Raw genomic sequence first — 23,845 nt, forward strand, 5'->3', positions numbered from 1 at the left:
ATCCTGCGTCCTCCCGCCCGGCTCCACGCGTCGCTCGTCGGCGCCACAGGAAGCCCAGCAGGAAGTAGCCGACGAGGAATGGTCCAGCAGCTTCTCGCGCGATCAGCGATAACCAGCGGGGGAGCCCGTCGGAGGTAAGTATCACATCGCTGCTACGTCACAAAATCGGTGACTTTACAGCGATATTGCTAGCGATATCGCAGTGTGTAACGGGGGCTTTACATTCACATATAAATAGTTTGGGGTTGAAATCCTGCTGACACATCCTTTTAAAGAAGTTGTCAATCCTCTCAGATAATTAAGAGGAGTATTCTAGTTAGGACCTTTAACTAATAGCGAGACCAGAAAATGCCTTCCAAAAGAGCTTCTGGATCTGGAGGACCTGGCATGTCCATGCATTACACCAGAGTCTGTAGATTTAAGCAGGAAATGTGCAATTCCTTATTTCTCCTGTGGTGGTGCTGCAGAGAATTTTAACACTTAACGCCTATTACTCCCACCGATCACAACTGATAAACAGGATCGGCTAATTTTGAGGGCCCTTCTAACAAAAAAAAGTGTTTCTGCAACTTCCTGATATATTCTAAAAAAAAAAAAAAATGGTTTCATTATGGAGTTTCACTTTAAAAACAAATGACGACAGCTGGACAAAAAAAACACGGATAGCCTAGAGGAATGAAGGGGTTAGCGTTTTTCCCCTCCGACTATCCCCTGTCCTCCTTGACAGAATTGATGAGTGATTTGATCAGACGCTTGAAGTGGGGAGCGATAATGTGACATTGGGGTAAAAGTGTAGATTATTTCAAAGCAGTGAAATGTGTCTCATTGGCGCGGGGGGATTTATTTAGGGAAGCCAATTAGATTATTTACAGAAGCTTATTTTCTGCTCTGCTGGGTGGAATTGCTCCTTTAACGACTTGCTACAGACTGATTCAGTAATTCTGCCTCCTTTTGACGACATTCAGCCTCATTTAAGCTGCCTTGCTACTGGAATTATGGAATTTGGCAGGGCCTACAGGAAGACAAGTGAATGTTTATATTGCCTTAGAAAGGGAAATCAGTTAGCTGCTAGCTGGCAACCTTTGACTACAAATTCTAAGGTTGCTTTGTACCTGCGAGAGCATCTGTGACCCTATTTTGCAGCTCGGGAGAGTAGCGGGGCCCTGTGAGCAGTGGAATAGGCATGTCAATCCAAATGCGGGAATCGGAGACGTTTCTGGATTAGTGGAGGTAGGAGGGATGTTTTAACCCTGTCATTGACAAACAGGTCATATAAAGATGATTGGGAAAGCTGAGCAAATGTTTGCTTCCCTCTAATTTTTTTTTTTTTTAGAAGCACAACTTATTTCTATATAAGGAGAATTTAAAGCGATAGCGGCGATTACAAATACAGCACGTCGGATGTAGATTGATCAATTACAATAATCTGTAGCTTTGTTATTGACAAATCATCAAAGAACTAAAGAGAGCTTACAGTGCCTTGCGAAAGTATTCGGCTCCCTGGAACTTTTCAACCTTTTCCCACATATCATGCTTCAAACATAAAGATACCAAATGTAAATTTTTGGTGAAGAATCAACAACAAGTGGGACACAATTGTGAAGCTGAACGAAATGTATTGGTTATTTTAAATTTTTGTGGAAATTCAATAACTGAAAAGTGGGGCGTGCAATATTATTCGGCCCCTTTATTTTCAGTGCAGCAAACTCACTTCAGAAGTTCATTGTGGATCTCTTAATGATCCAATGTTGTCCTAAATGACTAATGATGATAAATATAATCCACCTGTGTGTAATCATGTCTCTGTATAAATGCACCTGCTCTGTGATCGTCTCAGGGTTCTGATGGAAGCACAGAGAGCAGCATGAAGACCAAGGAACACAACAGGCAGGTCCATGATACTGTTGTGGAGAAGTTTAAAGCCGGATTTGGATACAAAATGATTTTGAAAACTTTAAACATCCCAAGGAGCACTGTTCAAGTGATCATATTGAAATGGAAGGAGTATCATACCACTGCAAATCTACCAAGACCTGGCTGTCCCTCTAAACTTTCATCTCAAACAAGGAGAAGACTGATCAGAGATGCAGCTAAGAGGCCCATGATCACTCTGGATGAACTGCAGAGATCTACAGCTGAGGTGGGACAGTCTGTCCATAGGATAACAATCAGTCGTACACTGCACAAATCTGGCCTTTATGGAAGAGTGGCAAGAAGAAAGCCATAAAAAGTGTTGTATAAAGTTTGCAGCAATCCACCTGGGAGACACACCAAACATGTGGAAGAATGTGCTCTGGTCAGATGAAAACAAAATTGAACTTTTTGGCAACAATGCCAAACGATATGTTTGTCGTAAAGGCAACACAGCTCATCACCCTGAACCAACCATCCCCACTGCCAAACATGGTGGTGGCAGCATCATGGTTTGGGCCTACTTTTCTTCAGCAGGGACAGGGAAGATGGTTAAAATTGATGGGAAGATGGCTGGAGCCAAATACAGGACCATTCTTGAAGAAAACCTATTGGAGTCTGCAAAAGACCTGAGACTGGGACGGAGATTTGTCTTCCAACAAGACAATGATCCCAAACATAAAGCAAAATCTACAATGGAATGGTTCACAAATAAACGTATCCAGGTGTTAGAATGGCCAAGTCAAAGTCCAGACCTGAACCAATCGAGAATCTGTGGAAAGAGCTGAAAACTGCTGTTCACAAATGATCTCCATCAAACCTCACTGAGCTTGAGCTGTTTTCCAAGGAAGAATGGGCAAGAATTTCAGTCTCTCGATGTAGAAAACTTATAGAGACATACCCCAAGCGACTTGCAGCTGTAATCACAGCAAAAGGTGGCACAACAAAGTTAAAGGGGCCGAATAATATTGCATGCCCCACTTTTCAGTTTTTGAATTTCCATAAAAATTTAAAATAACCAATAAATTTCATTCAACTTACATTTGGTATCTTTATGTTTGAAGCATGATATGTGGGAAACTGTTGAAAAGTTCCAGGGAGCCGAATACTTTTGCGAGGCACTGTACATCTCCATAGAATTAAACACAAATACATGGTACAACATAAAGAAAGAATTGCTAATGCCAAGTTTATGCAAAAGTGCAAATAGCTTTATTAAATCATGTAGACAAACAGGGCATTAAAGAAAGTGCATACAATAGATGCCATATACAAAGTACAAAAGCAATAAAAAACAGTGGATAATGATGCAAATATGGTATGACTGAACAGGCATCAAGCTAATATTCTAATCAGGGGACAATAGAAAAAAAGATTTAATAAGAAATGCATGTAAACATCACTTAGTTCCACAAGAATGGGCAAAAAAGTTACTGCAGTAGAGAAGGAGAGGAGAGATATATGTAAACAAATACTAGGGGGGATAATAAAGTGAATCCATCCCCAACAACAGGGGGGAAGGGCAGAATAAGCCACAAGTGTGTGGATCACTCAAAAAATCCCAGTACTCCCAAATATACTGAAATCCCGCCTCAACTCCAACCCAGAGAAAGTGGAAAGCGAAACGTACGCCGGGGCCTCGGCGTGACGTGCAGGCATCGCATTATGGGTAAGAAATTGTTGTGCCTTCTGTAGTATACTTTCTCTATTACTGGTTGGAGTTGAGGCGGGATTTCAATTTATTTGGGAGTATTGGGATTTTTTGAGTGATCCACACACTTGTGGCCGATTCTACTCTTTTCCCCCTGTTGGGGATGGATTCACTTTATTATCCCCCCTAGTATTTGTTTACATATATCTCTCCTCTCCGTCTCTACTGCAGTAACTTTTTTGCCCATACTTGTGGAACTAAGTGATGTTTACATGCATTTCTTATAACATCTTTTTTTTCTATTGTTCCCTATTCTGTTATGAATAGGTCACCGAGGAGGATGGCAGGAACAGGCTAAGCCACCGGAAGACCAGAGAGGTTGGTAACTAAGCAGATTGCAGACCCCTGATCCTATCCGCACAACTAGCAGTAGCCGTGGAGCGTTCCTACGATGCCCTAGACGCTTCGTCACAGTCGGAGGACTAACTAAGCCTAAAGCAAGAAAGATGAAATCTAAACTGCCCCGGAGCAGATCCCCAAAGGAATAGACAGCCCCCAAACATATATTGTCGATGAGACAAGATGAGACACAAACACAGGCAGAGAACAGACTGAGCAAACGGTGGGGCCCAAGCTGTCTAGACAGGACAGGACAGAAAAAGACACTGTCTGCAATCAAGTACAAAACCCTGAAAAAGTCCAACACTTCTGATATACAAAAAAAACCTGAGATCACACGATCTCACCCCCGCTAGATCAGCACTCTGGTATAAACTGGCAGCAAGCAAAAAAGATACTAACATAACAGGGGACTGAACAAGCTGCAACATATGAAGCAGGGCCCAGCGCTGCCCCCAGCAGGGAGCACGCTGAACCCTAACAGGAAAACAGAAAGCAAAAAAAGACAAAACCAGATTAGATGCAAAGGATTAGCAAAAGAATCACTTAGCTGAACATGCAGATCAGGCAGGGGACAAAAGAGCTCCAAATGCACACAGAGGAAATCACCAGCAACCTTCAAGAGCAGCCAGCTCCATTATATGCTCCCAGCCAGCAATCCCAGATTCCCAATTATCATTGTCAGGTGGAGAACCTCCATCCACTTGATCAGCTCCACTACTCTCAGTAACCACCAGAGGGAGCAGAGGGAGCTTCGGCTCAGAAATCCGAGCAAGGGAGTTCACAACACTGTTCCCTGACTGGAATACTAGTTTGATGCCTGCTCTGTCATACCATATTTGCATCATTATCCACTGTTTTTTATTCGTTTTGTACTTTGTATATGGCATTTATTGTATGCACTTTCTTTAATGCTCTGTTTGTCTACATGATTTAATTAAGCTATTTGCACTTTTACATAAACTTGGCATTAGCAATTCTTTCTTTATGTTGTACCATGTATTTGTGCTTATTCTATGGAGATGCAAGCTCTCTTTGGTTCTTTGATGATTATTCATGATTTATGGAGAGTATCTCATTGCTCTATTATGTCTTCTATATTGATCTTGAATCTTGGCTATGTTTTCATAAAGCTTTGTTATTGACGTTTGCTCTGGCGTCATTAACTAATATATCCACCTTACTCATTCTTGCCAACTGGGAAGCAAATGCGATAGGATCAGTGATGGAGTGGCTGATAGGGTGTTATATTGGTGGTGTTCCTAGGTTTTCTGCATACAGTGGGCATAAACCGTCCCATAGCTTTGGCTCAGATTCATTTCTCTAGCACTTAAAGACGATGGACATCTTTAGAAAAAATAATGATTTTTACATAATTTAGTGGTTATATTTAGTTAATAAAATTGTGCTACATTTCAGTCTGCAATTCTCATTCTTTCATTCAGTTTTCAGATCCCCCTAATATATACAGGGTGGGCTATGTATATGGATACACCTAAATAAAATGGGAATGGTGAAAGTTTTCTTGCCTAGGGTGTCTTGCATTGAAATCTGCTGCAATGACCCAGGTACTGCGTTCACCAGACATCAACACAATTCTGTCAGAGCTCATCATTTCTCCTTTCATTCAGTGTTAAAGATATCAGACATAGTAGAGCATACACAGATCTCCAGTGAAGGATATCTAAAGCAGAAGGAGCCGATTGTACACAGATCTGCAGTGGAGAGGGGAGAGAGTATCTAAAGCAGAAGGAGCCGATTGTACAAAGATCTGCAGTGGAGAGGGGAGAGAGTATCTAAAGCAGAAGGAGACGATTGTACAAAGATCTACAGTGGAGAAGGGAGAGAGTATCTGAAGCTATGGAGGGAAGAGAAAACTGGTTGTAAACAAGGAGGAAAGCACATGGAGAGAAAATAAGTTCAGTCCTGGAACAGTGCTGACATACTGTATGAGCAGTGAAAACAGCAGCACCCTGCACACACACAGACCTCACATACAGAATGTATTACATGGAGGGAAACCCTGAAACTTTGATCAGAAAACTTTTCAAGATGGGTGGTGACCATGGTGGCCATTTTGAAGTCGGCCATTTTGGATCCAACTTTTCTTTTTCCAATGGGAAGAGGGTCAAACATCAAGCTTATTGAGAATTTCACAACAAAAAACAATGGTGTGCTTGGTTTTAACATAACTTTATTCTTTCATGAGTTATTTACAAGTTTCTCTTTTTTACAGCCACTGACATGTCGCAGAGGTTAAGACGTGAGAAGTGGATAGAAATTGTGTTCATGTCTGGTGAACGCAGTACCCGGGTCATTGCAGCAGATTTCAATGCAAGACACCCTACTGAAGAAAACTGTCACCATTCCCATTTTATTTAGGTGTATCCATATAAATGGCCCACCCAAAAAAGTTTGCCTCATCACTGAACATAATGTTGGTGTCCTTGACAGCGAGTGGGCCCCCCTCCTGCTCAGGGCCCTTGCACTTGCCCGGGTGTGCCAGGTGCTGACGCCGGCCCTGATCGGGAATAACGCTGTTAACCTTCAGATATGGGGTTAATCTGCAGGTTAACAGAATTATTATGCTGCCCGGCGCCTGCATGCAGTCGCATGCAGTGGTGAGAAGATTATCTTTATTTTCCCCAAGAGCATTCGGCATTCAGTCATAGGTGCGGGGGCGCCACCGTTTCAGTTACGTTGTGAGCATACAGAGCGGCCAGTGCAACCACACCGCCAGCCCTGAGTGATACCGGCTCTCCATTGCGGCCGGCTGTCAGTCAGGGCCAAGGGTGCAGTAAATTCAGAGTGTGACTGAAATAGTGGCGCCCCCCCGCCCTTATGACTGAATACCAAATGCAGGTGGGTAGAATAAAGATAATTTTCTCTCTGCTGCATTCAGCTGCGTGCAGGTGCCTGACAGCATATCTGCAGGCTAAGAGCATTAACTCTGGTGACAGGTTCCCTTTCAGACCATAGTAAAATAAAAAATAGTCCTGGATAAACCCTTTAATTATTTCCAGGAAAATTGGGTGACAAGATACTGGCACTCAACCAGATTTTGCAGAAGCATAATAAAGGGAAAATGTCATATCAAAATGACCCACTGTTTAAATCCGTTTTATTATGGAAAATGTATTATTTTTTAAAAGTTTTTGGCTTTTTTTTTTAATTTTTATGTGAAAAAAAAAAGAAAAAGAAACCTTGGAATTTTCACATTGGCCATTGAGGCTACACTACATTCATAATTCCTATTCTTTCAGTAAATCCATATGGACAATAGGAGCAACAGAATGACTCAGGTCCTGTCTATTGTATGGACAAAAAAAAAAAAAATATTGTCAAAAAATAAAATTCACTATTTTTTTTAACACAAAAACCTAATTTAAACAATAAATACATTTCTGATGATAAATTCCTATTACGGAATAATTTTGGAAGGACTAATCAGAACATTTAAGGCATAATCAAAGTTTTGAGATGGAAAGTTCATGGCCGAGAGGTACCATGCGCTGATTGTCCATGACAGATACACTATGCCGTATCTTCTTTTTAGGAGATGTTCTCCTTTACTTACTCATATACATAAGTATCTAATAGGGAAGTCAGAGATGAGGAATAGAAATAATAAAATCTGTGAGTCCCCGTACCTGAGCGCGGGCTGTGTCCCGCTCTACGATGACTGCCCCCATTTCCTCAGAGGTGATTTGCTCTCTTCTTTCCTGGCTCCTCCTTATATGCTCTAATACTAGATCCCCATGGTGCACAATGTCGGCACCGTCTTCTGCTTCATCCAGTTTATCAAGCAATTCTTGCAGAGTCTGTAGGAAATACAATTAGTTACCATGGATGGCCCGTCTGTAAAAGGCATACATGATGGCAAAACGAAAAACAGCAAGAAGGCAAAACGAAAAACAACAAGAAGGCAAGTGGTATAGTATTCCCAGATTTCTGCACATTGTTGCACCAGTGACTCTCGTTACAGGGACGGCTGGGCATGTGATGTCAAGTATGGCTGGACCAAGCTGCAGCACAAGTTGTCCAAAAATCTAAGGGTATGTGCACACAACGTCTTTTTCAAGTGGCTATGTTGCGTAACCAGTCTGAAAAACTTCTAATAAGAATGAGCATATGCACTGCAATGTAAAAACGACTTGCTGTGAACACGTTCAGTCTTTTACAGCTAATTTTAACCACTAGAAGCTTCCAATTACATGACGTGGTTGAAAAAAAGTGACCTGTCCATTCTTTAGGCAACTTCTACTTGGAAGCCCCCACTATTTTATGTACTCAAAAAAAACCCCCAAAAAAACCGGAGAATACGCTTCAGAAAAAACACCAACGGCTTCTGAAAGACGTTGTGTGCATATACCCTAAAGGTCCTGCAACTATCCATTTTAAAGATTTCGGCTTTAGTTTACATTTATACGCTGACATCACAACATTCTGGCCATTCTGGCCTGAAATCCCCCAAAGTTTGAGCTCGATTCTCTTGTACCTAAGCTGAACACCCTGGGAGCCTGGATGCTGTGATACAGACATTTGTACAGTGACTGATAACTGCAGTAAACTCAGCAGCGAGCAAGACTAAGGATGATCATATGCAGTAGATATCTATTTCCCCCAACCCCGCCATACACATGCTCAGTTCAGCTGATTGGGCATGTGTTCTCAGCAGTACAAAGCTCATCAACCCTAGAACAAAAAAGATCAGGGTGGTTGGATTTCAGCAACAAAACCCTAATCTCCCCCGACATCTACTGTCAAAGGAGAGTCGGGAAGCCCACACACATTAGATGGTTGGCCAGGATTGGCTATAGACTTTATAATTGTCAGTCCTCTTTTGACTGAAAGTCACTCCAAGCTACAACCCATACAATGAAGAGAGGAAGAAACCTCTGATAGACACCTCTGCCATCATTTCTCCCATGAAAACCAAGGGGTTAAGACCCCATACACACTAGATGAAAGATGGCCAAACCCACCAATCTTGGCAGAACTGGCCGACATGATGGACCTCCCTAATAGAGTAGTGTTGGGCAGTTGGAAATTCTACTGCAAGGCAGATAAGGCCTCTTTCACACATCAGTTTTTTGTCATCAGTCACAGTCCGTCAAAGTGTGAAAAAAACGTATCCTGTGCAGATTGTAAAAAACTGATGCACCGCCTCCGTTTTTTTATGGATCTGTCAAAGCAGGAGCTGTATGAATTTAAAGAAATAGGATTTGAGAGAGAGAGGTAATTTTTAATGTGCCAGAATGGAAAATGCAGCTGTACGAGCATGCTCAGTTGCAAAAAACGGAATCAGTTGCCGGAAACCATCTTTTGACGGACAGCGATGGATCCTGCGCCCATAGGCTTCCATTATAGCCAACCATGGACGGCGCTGGATCCGTCGCTGTCTGAATTTTCGACGTTCACAAAAAACGTTACTTTGTCCGTCGTCTCCGCCCGACGGACAAAGATTTTCCGTCGGATGAAATGTGCGGCCATCCGTAACAATCTGTCACTAATACAAATCTATGAGAAAAAAACGGATCAAGCACTGGATCCGTTTTTTTTCAAAAAACAACGGATTTTGACTGATGGCAAAAAACTGATATGTGAAAGAGGCCTAGCCACTGCCACAGGAATTTGGCAAAGGTTTTCTCCTCTGAAATCAGATAAATGTTCAGCCGACAGAAATCTCACATGCACGGTCAACTCCAGGCATTGGAAACAAAACAGCGTGATCATTCTTGGTCTCGACATTAGCCTTTCAGGATTGGGGGGTAGGGGGGTAGTAAGGAAGTCATATACCCCCATTAAATAGTACATGTGGCCTCACAGTCTTAGGTGGCTGATTAGTGACAAAGAAATAATAATAATCTTTATTTTTATATAGCGCTAACATATTCAGCAGCGGTTTACAGCTTGCACACATTATCATCACTGTCCCCGATGGGGCTCACAATCTAAATTCCCTATCAGTATGTCTTTGGAATAAAATAAATAAAATTTCTCCTTCTGGAAAACACACATAAGCATGTCAGCATAAGGAGACTTATAGGCCATGCAATGTAGCTGCTCTGGGAATTACATGAAATATGAAAAATATCCTCTTCTTTGGGAGGAAGATGACTGCAACTCTAAGCCACCTATATTCCCAAGGGAGCATTGCATGACCAACAAGTCTCCTTATGCCAACTTGGCAACCTTCACAACAAGAAACTTTACCCCTTATACACTCTGTCGGTGTCATCTCAACCAGTCAAACTAGTTATTTTCTGCTTTGAACTGATGAGGGGTAAACACCAAGAAACATGTGTCTGCAAATGTCAACCTCATTAAGAGGTTGATATTGGCATTTTAGGATTGATACATCCAGTAGCTGGCACTAGAGTTCCTGCCTTCTTCCTATTTGCATGATTAGGGTTAGACACGTGCACAAAGTCAGATCATTCACTTGGTTCTTGATTCACAGTGATGTCCATTAATATATGTCAGACTAATTGCACAAAGCAGCACGGTGGCTCAGTGGTTAGCACTGTTGCTTTGCAGCGCTGGGGTCCTGGGTATCAAATTCCACCAAGGACAACATCTGCAAAGAGACCGTATGTTCTTCCAATGTTTTCGTGGGTTTCCTCCGGGTTCTTCAATTTCCTCCCACTTTCCCAAGACATACTGATAGGGAATTTACATTGTGAGCCACAATGGGGACAGCGGTGAGGATATCTGTAAAGCGCTGTAGAATATGATGGAGTTATATAAGCGAGTAAAAAAAATAATAGGAACTAGAATTTCACAGAACTCCAACAATAATGATGTACAAACAATACCAGTCCTCCAAAAAAGATAAACGAGAACTGTAGCGGTATCTTGGGTGTATATCTTCTATGGAAGAGCATAATCCACCAGTTATACTGCCTACTCTAGGGGTTAATCCCAAAGCTGAAAAAAAAACCAGCGGGAGGTCTCGCTGGGAGAGCGCTTACCATGTCACTTTCTTTAGGGTTAATATCTTCCATCCTAGACAAGAGAGAAACAGACAGTGAGATGTTGGAAGCAGAAAAACACAAGAGGAGAGCGAGGGAAAGCGCTAAGTGGCCAAAGACTTGCTCCTCAATTCCGAAGCAAAATGAATTCTCTTTCCAAATCTTTGGGAGTTGAAGTAATTTCGCTGCGAGTGTCTTCAGGGGACGCCCTGCACTCTCGACGCATTACGGCGCCAGCTGTTCTGCTGTATCTTTCAATAATGCCGAGCTCATCTCTCCTCGGCTGCAGCCTGTTAACTTATTAATGTTTACCGCAATATATGGCTACAGGGATCAGTTCTTCATATGTGCTGAGACGGTTTAGTAAAGCAGGCTCTTCACATGTTTTTATTGATCGTTTCGCTTTTAATTAGGCTTCTCACGTCTTCACTTTTTTTTTTCCTGCCATAAAGAAGAATGGGGAGGGGGTGATTTATATAAAGCACAGCTCTGATCCCCAGAAATATTACCCACGTCATTCTGTCCCGAGTCTCGTGACTTCTAAAACTTTCCCGGCTTACGATGAAGTTTGTAGACTTGGTGTATGCCTCAAGATGGAGTCTTAAAGAAGCTGTCGAGGATTAGAGAAACATGGCTGCCTTCTTTCTCCTGTTTAGAGGTTGCATCCGGAATTACAGCTCCGCTCTGATAAAAGGAATCAAGCTAAGCTGCAATACCATGTATCACCTGTAAGACAGGTGGGGCGCTGTTTTTCAAAAGAAGGCAGCCGATTGTTTCCAACCTTCTTAATTATTTAATTTTACATTGTAATTTGTAACTAAAAGGTTTTTGCACATAACATGACCACCTTTCCTAAATGTATTGGTATTGTTTTTATTTAAAACCTAGATTCTTAATGTTATCCAAAGAGATTTATATACTTAGGATGGGGCTATGCAGCGACTTTAGCCTTGACACGGGTCTAGTGGCCAAAGTGCACTCTATGCCAGTGTTACTTTGCAGCATAATTCAAGTGAATGTGGTGGCACTGCAACCCACAGGGTATTGAGGCAACCAAGTAGCAAAAGGTTGGAACCAGTTGGATTTTTGGCAACTTTCCTTCAGTCCCATATGCTTGCATTAAAGGGGTTATTAAAACCAGAGTATCCAGTCTGCAGTCACTCTGTGCGACTGTGGACTTGTGAATCCTCACAGCGTGCACTGTCAGGATTCTCCAGTGCCGACTCCGAGCGTGAAAGCAAGTATGCAATATGCACACATACGGTCACGTGTCGACTAGACTTGCACGACCTTGTTTAATGCAAGTGCATTAAGTGAGATTGGACAGGTCTAGTCAGAATGTAACCGGAAGTATATAAATCGCATACTTGCAGTCACCTGAGCACCATCTTCTATCTCAGTAATAGGAATATCTATATACAATGAAGACAGGTAGTACCCATGAATTGAGAATTTGGAGAAAAAAATGATCAGTACAGCAGGAGACAGAAGCAGATTTGCATTATAAGAAACATTACAAAGTTTCTTATTATCATATGTACTATTGATTTATGAAAATAATTAAATAACGGTTACGCTTTAAAATTTAAAAATTGAGAAAAAATTATGCCAAACTGATATGCAGCAGTTTTAGTGTATTTTGACTGCCACATTTTTTTGTTTTCGTTTTTGGATCCATTTGATTATGTAGCGAAATGTGATTGTGACCTAAATGTTTCATCACTGACGGCAAAGTTTGGACAGTGGGTGTCTCCTACAGCGATGCGGTGTCTGATAATGGGACGCAATGATGAGTGTACCGACACCCCGCCATACAGCTGTACGCCCGCCGTCATGTTATTTGTTTGTGTGCTATCTTCTCAGGCTCCTGCGCTATTAATCTTTCATGGCCGGTATATGAATGTTTATCTGACAGTGTCAGAGCTGCTAAATGTGTGTATTTCTTAGTCTGTCTGGGACACGTCTGTAGGTCCATGTCAATATTTCCATATGCATTTATACACCTACATGTATGAACAAAGCACAGGGTATCCTGATGCCAAAACAAGAAAAGCAAGTCATGAAAAGGGGAAAATAAATTTCACATTCACATAAAATGCCTGTAAAAAAGGAATTAACCACTTGGCTTTTATGTGTAAGAACATTTAGGGAGTTTTCACCATGGTAAATAGTTAAAGTTTACCAATTATAAGGTACATCAATATCATAAATACAGTTCTAAAAGGGATTTTCCTCTTTCATGAAATATTGGTCTCCGTGTGTGGTTTGATCTGAACCCCCCCCCCCCCCCCCCAAAAAAAAAAAACAACTGCGCTTTAATCTCCGTCCCTAGATCCATCAGTGAGTTTCTGCTGTTGCTCCTGATGTCTTCCATTTGCTGCAGCGCTAAAGTCACGTTGACAGTGCGGCAGTCAATCAGTGTAGATGGATCGCCCCACCCAGAGCTGTGGGGCTCACGTGATATGTTGAAACTTTCCATAGTTATTGCCACATAAAGTGACAAGTCACATTTGAAACATTTGGTCTGGTCACTAAGGGGTCAATATGCAGCCTGGGACTTTACATTTTGGGCTGTTACCTTGCTAGAGGAAAAAAGGCTTCTCCCAATCTGCAGTTGTCTTGCAGCAAGTTTTTTTTTGTACTACTCTGTCTAATCCAAAGGAATTAAACGCTAGAGGAAGAATAAGTAAAAATGACAACGTATAATATTACAAAGTTATACGAAAAAATGTTTATGAATGCTCCCTCCACCCAAAACACAGTGATGGACGGCAATCCCTGCACACAAGTTCATCCAGGGTGTAACGGCCTGGCTGGATAGCAAGGAAGGGAACTGTCAATCTAATCACATCCCTGCCTACTTGTATTTTTATTTATGGTAAATCCCAGACAGCCCAAAACAATAGGATCCTGTTTTTACTCCACGGGCCATAAAAAAATTGTGTTTTTTTGAGTACAGGAACTTGAGTCCGTAAAAAAATCTTGTCTATGATTTTTTTTTTTTTTTTAAAACTGTCCAAAAAAAAAACCCCCAAAAGTCGGCAACTCTGGTGCCTCATGATCTCTGCTGTAACAAATTTTTTTCATTTTGCCACGTACATTGTCTGATTGCCCAATTATGACCCATGAAATCACAAATCGGAGCCTTTCCTTCTGGTCGCGGCTGACTTGTTCTCCAACTACAGACTTCACTTTTAGTGCCGATCGCTTTTCCAGCTGATGAACTGGTTTGCCGATTTACAAGGACTTTTCTGTCTGACCTGCTTGGCTCTTTCACATTTGCACTGTGGTTTCTATTTTAAACGGAAACTAGGACACCGGAGCGGAGTCATCACATAATGGACACCACTGGCAGCCCATAGAAGTACAATAGGAGCTGTTAGGTTTTGCCAAGGTGTCAAACGCTCTGACTGTTCAAGTGCGGCGCTATGCTATAGCATCAAATTTGATGGAATTTGCAACTAAGATTTAGAGAAGAGAAATAGATTTTCAGAATGTCTTCTCCTCTTTACTGAAAGAAGAATGAAAGAAAATTTGGCTGCCTTCCACCTCCAGAAATAACCCAAATCAGCATCAGCCACCGCTCTTACTCTCTGATGTACTGCTGGAGCTGCTGGACACGAAGAAGAGCTTCATCCCTCTCCTCATTAGCCAGAATAAGCCGCGCCATAATAGCTTCATCTCTTTCACGCTGTGCACTGTACACTTCTCTCACTAGGGCTGGAATGAAAAAAGTACAGATTTTGAACCTTTTTTTTATAAAAAAACAAAAATACGGTAATATATATATATATATATATATATATATATATACACATACACACACAGTAGGGAAAACAAGCATTTGATACACTGTCAATTTTGCAAGTTTTCCCATCTACAAAGCATGGAGAGATCTGTAATTTTTATCGTAGGTACACTTCACCTGTGAGAGACAGAATCTAAATCTAAAACGAAAAAAAAACTGAAAATCACATTGTATGATTTTTACATAATTTGACTTTTGTCTCGTGAAATAAGTATTTGATCATCTACCAACCAGCAAGAATTCTGATCCTCACAGGCCTGTTAGTTTTTCTTTAAGAAGCCCTCCTGCTCTGCACTCATTACCTGTATTAATAGCACCTGTTTGAACATGTTACCTGTATAAAACACAACCTGTCCACACAATCAATCACACTCCAACCTCTCCACCATGTCTAAGGACACCAGGGACAAAAACGTAGACCCGCACAAGGCTGGGAGGGGCTACAGGACAATAGGCAAGCAGCTTGGTGGGAAGGCAACAACTGTTTGCGCAGTTATTAGAAAATGGAAGAAGCATAAGATGACTGCTGGGGCAACATGCAAGATCTCGGCTTGTGGGGCAAGGATGATTCTCAGAAAGGTCAGGAATCGGCCAGAACTACATGGGAGGACCAGGTCAATGACATTAAGACAGTTGGGATCGTAGTCTCAAACATTACCGGATTAAAATCCTGCAGGGCATGCAAGGGCCCCTGCTCACACCAGCACATGTCCAGGCCTGTTTGAAGTTCGCCAATGACCATCTGGATGATCCATCGGAGGAGGTCATGTGGTCAGATGATATTAAGAGAAAACTTGGCACTCAACTTTTGATGATTATGAAAATTTTAATGCAGTCAAAAATCAACAAGGTTTTGGTCCCAAAGTGAACCTTCATCAAGTATCGACTGCTCAGTGTGAACACACTCCAATATGTTGGGATAGAAACCAGCCTTGTAGACTGGGGTGCACGTTCAAGAGGTATAGTTAAATGATCAGTGGGTAAATTGACCCAAATTGCTCATTTGTATAAATTGCATCTAATGAGCATCCACTACCATGGGTATCAAAAAATTTTCATGGATGGCATAAGGCACTTAAATATGGCCAGATGTATTCAGGAGAAAACGTCCTCTAATAGGAAAATGGAAAAGTGTTTAAATCTCTCATATAGGGAAAAGCCTTTCTCTTGATATTACTCACGGGTTGGGATCCTACTTAGGCACCACTCACAGCAGTGCCACGTTATATTTTCTATTCTCCTCTCTATGTGGTCAGATGAGATGCCACTCACCAATTGGAGGAAGAAGAAGGATGAGTACAAACCCCAATAACACCGACCCAAGTATGAGGCATGGTGGGGGAAACATCATACTTTGGAGATGCTTTTCTGTAAAGGAGACAGCATAACTGCACAATATTGAAGGGAGGATGGATGGAATCATGTATTGCGAGATTTTGGCCAACAACCTCATTCCCTCAGTAAGAGCATTAAAGATGGGTCAAGACCCACGGCTGGGTCTTCCAGCATGACAATGACCTGAAATACACGGCCATGGCAACTAAGAAGGGGCTCCATAAAAAGCATTTCAAGGTCCTGGAGTGGCCTAGCCAGTCTGCAGAACTAAACCCAATAGAAAATCTTTAGAGGAAGCTAGGGGATTTGTACAGAGGCAGTATAAAACTTAATGTTGTCCAGCGAGAGCCCCAAAACCTGAAAGATGTGGAGAAGATCTGTATGGAGGAGTGGGCCAAAACCCCTGCTGCAGTGTGTGCAAACTTGGTCAAGAACTACAGGAAATGTCTGACCTCTGTAATTGCAAGCAAAGGTTTCTGTACCTAATATTAAGTTCTGTTTTTCTATTGCATGAAATACTTATGCAATAATTTTTTTATTTTTAGATTCTGTCTCTCACAGTTGAAGTGTACCTACGATAAAAATTACAGACCTCTCTATTCTTTCTAGGTGAGAAAACTTGTAAAATCGGCAGTGTATTAAATACTTACCATATTTTCCCCACTGTACAGGCACATATACATACACTATTATTATTCTCTTTAACATATTGATATACACACACACCACTTCATGGGACCAAAGGTTGCTTTCTTTATCAGAAAAATCATACATTCTCCATAACATGCAACATGTGTACCATATGGACCCCATTGACTATAATAGTGCCTGACAGTTTACTGAAAGAATGGCAGCAGCATGGTGTAATATTTTGACAGAATTATTTTGCTGGACCTGTAAAGGTGACATTGAATGGAGCCTAAAACCAGATGTAACCAATGCCTAACAGAAATCTCTGAGCGGTAACAAAGGGGTCTACAAGGGTATTTTATGAGAGATTAAAAGAAATACAACAGCATAAAAATTACATTTGTTAAAACAGATTTTGGTGTTACATGTCAAATTTTTTTCCCCATCTCTCAATTTTTAATAACAATAAAAATCTTTAGATTTTCACACTAATCACTGGGTTTCTTGTACGTGCTTAGTTCCTGTTGCGTCATGAAATAACACATGTACATTAGCCACAATGGTCAGAACCCAATCCTATCATTTATATTGAAGCAGCTAATGAGAGTGTGAAAAGGGCAATGTTAAGGGCTGGGGAGCAGGCCAGCTGTGACTACCTATTGTGATTGCCAGTGTGATCAGCCATGTATAGAGGTGTAACCTGTCATTATAATCATGCCTCTGATGATAAGGAGCCTGCTGAAAACTCTTCATGTCTTTTAGGGACAGTTAAGTCTAGAAAAGTCCCAGTGGAAAGTGAAAATTGAGAGATTACTGTATACATTTTTTTAAATAAAGATTATGACATGGATAAAAGAAAAAAACATTAACATTTTTTTTTTTTTTTTTAAATACACAAAACCTGATTTAAACAAACAATAGGCCATTTTCTCACAACATGTTCACTTTCAATATCATTATTACAGTGCGCTTATAATTTCAAATTAGTTTAACAGGTCATAGAAACAAAGCTATTGATTGGCAAGTGTTTTGTCACCGAGATCGCAACCAAGTGGAGGAAGAGAAGGGCTCAGCAATGCACTGCTCTCCTACAAGACTCATTAAAGGGAATCTGTCACCTACCCTTTTGCGGGCGATGAAAACGAGGTCGGTCCGATGGGCGGTGTTCCCGATGTGTGCCGCCTCCCCATCCTTGCCAGCCGTCCGCAGGTTATTGCTGAATTGGAGTATGTGTACGCCATTTTTTGCGCGTGCGCTAAGCATTCATAGCTAGCGCACACGCAGTATGCTTTGCACAACTGCGGGCAAAGCCGAAAAGCCGGACTGCGCATGCGCCGGTTAACTAAGCCCCAGAACACAGCAAAATACTTCTGGGGCTTAGTTAACCGGTGCATGTGCAGTCCGGCTTTACCCGCAGTAGGGCAAAGCATACTTGGTGTGCGCTAGCTATGAATGCTTAGCACACGCGCAAAAAATGGCGTACACCTACTCCAATTCAGCAATAACCTGCGGACGGCGGGCAAGGATGGGGAGGCGGCACACATCGGGAACACCGTCCATCGGACCGGACCGACCTCGTTTTCATCGCCCGCCAAAGGGTAGGTGACAGATTCCCTTTAACTGGTGGCGCTATAGAGTTCAAGTCCTCTTCCTCTCTGAAGTGGCAATTTGCATATTAAATTTCCCAGAGGAGCATTGCATGACAAATAAGCCTCCTTACATTGGCAAGCCAGAGCTGGCATGTCACTCTCCACAAGGAGAAACGTTACCTCTTAAGACCTCAGTTCGGAGCCTCTCCCCTAGTCAATTGAATTTTAATACTTTGCACTGACGAGGGGCAATACCTCGAAACACCATGTCTGCAAATTGAGATTCTGATTTGGCTTTATCTTAAGTCATATTGCAAGACTCGTTAAAGGTTTGACTTGTAAGATCGCTGCTTCCAACAGGTGGCGCTATATAGTTCAAGTCCTCTTCCTCACTGAAGAGGCAGTTTGCATAGAAATTCTGGTTCACTCTTGAGTGTCAGGCTGCAGCAGAATTTGACTTTCTACTCCCTTTGCTTTCACTATTGGTCGGGGTCTTTGCACCCAGACTTCCACCGATTAAAACTTTTTGACATGTCTCTAAAGTTTTCCAAATGGACAGTCACTCTCTAAATAAAATGCTGTATGTCACATATATTAGCAATTCTTTACTTGCTGTCATTGAACGCACATCCTTACTTCCAGGGAATAATAACCTGCCCTGGTCATGTAATGGACGGCTCGTTAGAGGACACAGCTCTGACAACTGTAACAAGCTGTGAACCTATGAGTCCATCATATGACCAGGATGGATTTTTATCCCAATGATTAAATACATGCTAAAATCAACAAACCTATGAGGAATTCCTACAGATAGGTATCCTAAAACTGTCAAACGAGTCAGTGGTGGTCCAAGATCACACACGTCAACGAGATACCAGATCTCAAATATTTTCTTGAACTAATAAAAGATGAATCTCGTTATCATCTCGAAAACTGGCCATACCCATTAGATTGCTGACGGTCAAACGATGCTTTAACTGATTATTCGTGCATCTTTCCCAGGCACAGGAGCGCTCGTTCAGCCAAGCGCTCCCGTGTTCTCTATGAGAAAGCCGTTGCCAGATATGTCTGGGGCAATGCAATCGCCAGTCCGAAATCAGACATGCCGGATTGACATTTCTTCCAACAACCATCTCTCCAGGGCTCCTATATATACAATAGAGCGTTGACCGAACCAGTCGATATCAGTGGGTTCTGCGGACATTGGTCTAATGTACGTGGGAGGCTTTAGACCATTCAAAAAGGATCAGTATTGGCTCGGATGCCACCGATCAAAGACATGGTGAACGATTCACTAAACACATGATGACACTGAAACACTCTATGTTATCCAAGAACTAAGCGACAGCTGTTATAATTAGGTAACCGAGGAGGATAGCTGGAAAATAGGCTAGGCAACCAGATAACCAGAAAAGTTGGTAACTAAGCGGACTGCAGACCCCTAAACTTACAACACAACTAGAATTAGCCGTGGGACGTACCTATGATGCCCTAAGCCTAAAGCAAGAAAGGGGAAAGCTAAACTGCCCCGGAGTAGAACCCCAAAGGAATAGATAGCCCCCAAACATATATTGCCAGTGAGACAAGATGAGGCACAAACACAGGTAGAAAATAGAGTAAGCAAATGATGGGGCCCAAACTGTCTAGATAGAACAGGACAGGAAAGATACTGTCTGCAATCATGCAAAAAACCCGAAGAAAAATCTAACACGTCTGATATGCAAAAATACTGAGGCCACACGACCTCTCCCCACTAGATCAGAATTCTGGTGTGAACTGGAAGTAAAACCAAAGATACTGATATAGCAGGGGACTATCAATACTGAACACACTGATATGAGCTGTGGCATATGGCACGGGGTCCAGAACAGGTCCCAGCAGGGAACAAGGCTGAATCACACCAGCAAAGCAGAAATCAGAGAAAGGCAAAAACTGGATCAAATGCAAAAAGATTCCAGCAAACAAATAACTTATCTGAATGATGCAGGACCAAGCAGGCAGGCAGACTTCCAAATGCACAGGAAGAAACGAAATCACCAGCAACAATTGAGGGAAGGTTGCTCACTTAAATCTTCCCAGTCTATAACACCTGACCTCCAATCATCCTCTTCAGGTGATTGACTTATGTCAACCCGAACAGCTATATTACCCGCAGTAACCACCAGAGGGACCTCAAACTCAGAAGCCAGGTCAAAAGTGTTCACAACAGATGGCTGAGCTCCAGGAGAACCAAGTGATTGACAGTCCAAAATTGCACATACCCGATAGACATGCCCCCCAACAATCAGTAGGAAGGCAACCCCTATACATATTTAAGTGTCAGCCGAACATGTCGATATTGGCAGGTTCGGCTTGATGAAATTGGTTGAATATGTATCGGGGGGGGTTGGTGGTTCAAGTGTAAAGTAACGACGTTACGATGCGGCGAGCAATATAATAATATGACCAAGTAGAAATTACGGTGGCGGCACACATCATTCATACCAAGGCGCATCGGACGGAAATTGAAATCTTCGCAGTCTTGAGGACCATGGTCCGCTTCTCTGCTATAGTAATAACCATTTTACAGCCAACTAAGGGCTAAATAAACCTGCATAAAGCAATAGGACTAAACATAATCAAGCTAATTAGGACAGCGCAAATATGACTGCATCATCCCAGATTTCTTTCCCTTTCTTTGACTTGCAATAGATTTCAATATTTGCACAGTGAAGGTTCAGAGCAGTTACATTACATTCACAAATATTATCACCCGCTGTGTAAGCCGGCGAGGAAAATCCTCCCTCAGTCCATGTGGAAGAGGAGATGTTTACCATTATATTTGGATACTTCCATTTTTAAACAAGCTTATCAAATATCCGGTAATTCTTAGTCAAATGAGGCGCTCTCTCCAACATTTATTTATTTTTTTGGCAAATACTATGACTTTGTTTAGGGACCTAATTGTTATATAATGTAAGTAGAAAGTAAATGTTGTAAGTGGAGTAGGGAGGGAGAAAGAAGGGAAAGTGTAAACTAATTGCTTGTGTACTTATCCATCTGGGCTCCCTCTATGTACTCGCTATCAAAGTTCTACCAAACTAACAGTATGTTTAACTAACTGACATGTAACTAAACAGTGGCAGATGGAGAATATAGCACACGGATTACAGGGCGATCACAACTAAGCGCCAGTGACCTGGAAGGTCCAAAGTTCTCAAAGCAGAGGTCTCAACACCAAAGATTCCCAAAATTAAAAGACATTTTGATATTTCAGTCATTGAGGCTCAACCACAGACTAAGAACTAAAAACTTCCAATTTCAATTAAAATTTTATATTTCACAGATTTTTTAAAAATTTTAAATGAGTACCTCGCCCAACTGCCACTGTTCCACTGATTCTGGAACCATTTTTTAGTGTTCTTCCGAGCATCTCCCTTCCAAAGTTATGCCCCTGTAAAATAAAGATGAAAATGTTCTTCTCAACTAACTGGTCGTGCATCACGGAACTCTTTGTGGGCGTTTGCTTTGTCTCCTCTGATTCTGGCCAATCCAAACATGGCCACGCCCATGAAGGAGCTCAGTAGATTAATGGGTAAATTTACACCATTATTAGCGAAGGTATAACTTCAGAATGGATGGGCAGAAAAAAAAAACCTGTTCCAGAATCAGTGGAACAGCAGCAATTGGAAAATGTATACAGTTTATATAGTAATAAAAAAAAACACTGAAAAATCCTCTTTAAAGTCAGTAAAATGAAAGGGAATTAAAGAGAAAAACTATAGGCAATCCACTGAGATAAATGCATTGGCTAATAAAAAATATTATCTAGCGGCCAAATACTGATAATACTATTTTATTTACGAACATTTCTTAAACCCTTGGTCTAATTACAAGTTTTACTTTTAATAATTTACACTAAAGATTTATAAAAACTGTCATTTCACATGCCACTCTTGATCCAAGACCAGTGGAGTAGGATGTGCAAATGTATTAAAGTTTTTTTCTTTTAATACTTTATTTTCTAAAACAGGGCCCAGAATTTTTCACAAAATCGAAACAAAACTATTCTTGCATATTGACCCAGACAGATCTTCAGACATTCCAAGTGATCATTTGGCCAAAATGGTAAAATCGTCCATTTCAGCTGACATATCTATGTGATCAAACCTTGTACCCTGTGGTCAGCTTATCACCAGGAACTCTTTAAAGGGAGTTAATTGTTAAAAAAATTACTATTTTCGCAATGGACAGAAGGTATAAAATTATGACTTTGCAAACATATTAAAATTATTTTTGCATAACTCACATTGGAGTCAGTGGTGGCGCCCTTTTCATATTTCCTGTTGATATTTGTGACCACCTAGTGCATCGAGCAGTGGCGGGTACATATGTTACTTGTTCTCCGCAATGTCTCAGAGAGAAATGGATCATGGTCAGATGAAGACGAGAAAGATGTCTAAAAAAAAATGGCGGCATCACAACCAGGATTTAGCGAGCAGCTCTACAATGATGCTCACCAGACCAGACGAACAAGGCATGTGTGTCAACCAATGTCCTCCACTGGCGGTCAGGAGAGGACGCCACCACCGTAGGTCATCTCACACTGCAAGGTTTATTTACAGGAATACATTTGAATTGCACAATGATTTATCCTGACACGTTCACTCAATAATTGATTAGTAATATTTTTGCCTTCTAAAGGGATTGGAGACTTTATTTTTTCACTTAAAATGCATGTAATTTGAGCTCAAAATGATTTTTTTCTACTACGTCTTTGTACAACTTTACACCAATAGCCTCTGTGTTGCATTGTCTACTGCTGGCTGCAGAATGAGCTTAATGAAAATCTGTCGGTGAGCTAGTTCTGATGATCCGGTGGGAGAGAGATTTTTTATTTTGTTTTTTTGTCTGAGCTCCGCTCAGATGATTTATCACCATAGATGATCACAAAAGTTCAAAATGCAGGAAAACCAACAGCGAGTCTGATGAACACCAAATTTTACAATGAACCCCCAATTACAAATGATTTTTAGCCCCCAAATACATAGTATTTAAAGAGAAACATCTCCAAAATGTGGATAACCCCTTTAATTTCCAAAATAGCCAAAGAAAAGTAACAGTTTTAAAACACAGTTTTATGGGGTAATTAATAATTCACCTGGAACCATCTGAGAACTGGACTCTGAGCCAAACCTGTATTGATTTATCAGGATTATAGTTTTTTATATTTTCTATCCAATTGATTTGTGACGCAGTTTCCTGGAAAGAATCAGTCGTACATTGCCCAAATACATTGATACAGTGAATAATTGGAGAACTAAATAAAAGAAGATTCTCAGCGTCTCTATTTATGTAAGACGATGGAAGCTCGGGACGAAGACGAGACATTACCAGCTGAGTATACTGCTTCCCGATACGTTTGTTCCGCTCTTAAAGCGCACCGCTCTCGTAATTTCATTAGTATTGGAGAAATGATTTGGGAACCTTAGTCTATATTTTCTTTTTTAATTACAAGAGAAACAGGTTTTATCTTTTTCTTTCCGATCGGTGTAAGATTGGCTTTGTA

General features: G+C 41.4%; 1 protein-coding gene across 15 annotated transcripts in view; it reads right to left on the reverse strand.

The window, feature by feature from the left end:
- Positions 1 to 23,845, reverse strand: part of MIPOL1 (mirror-image polydactyly 1) — a 606,483-nt gene that overhangs the window by 271,114 nt on the left and 311,524 nt on the right. For all 15 annotated transcript variants that reach the window (XM_073554200.1, XM_073554193.1, XM_073554192.1 and 12 more), the window contains 3 exons: positions 14,526 to 14,655; positions 10,936 to 10,969; positions 7,612 to 7,782 (listed from right to left, as the gene is read on the reverse strand). In XM_073554200.1, the coding sequence (XP_073410301.1) occupies positions 7,612 to 7,782; positions 10,936 to 10,969; positions 14,526 to 14,655 (335 nt within the window). The remainder of the gene's footprint in view (positions 1 to 7,611; positions 7,783 to 10,935; positions 10,970 to 14,525; positions 14,656 to 23,845) is intronic.

The sequence above is a fragment of the Dendrobates tinctorius genome, unplaced genomic scaffold (genome assembly GCF_039654945.1).
Source record: "Dendrobates tinctorius isolate UK_male_01 unplaced genomic scaffold, ASM3965494v1 ptg000208l, whole genome shotgun sequence".
Taxonomy (NCBI): domain Eukaryota; kingdom Metazoa; phylum Chordata; class Amphibia; order Anura; family Dendrobatidae; genus Dendrobates; species Dendrobates tinctorius.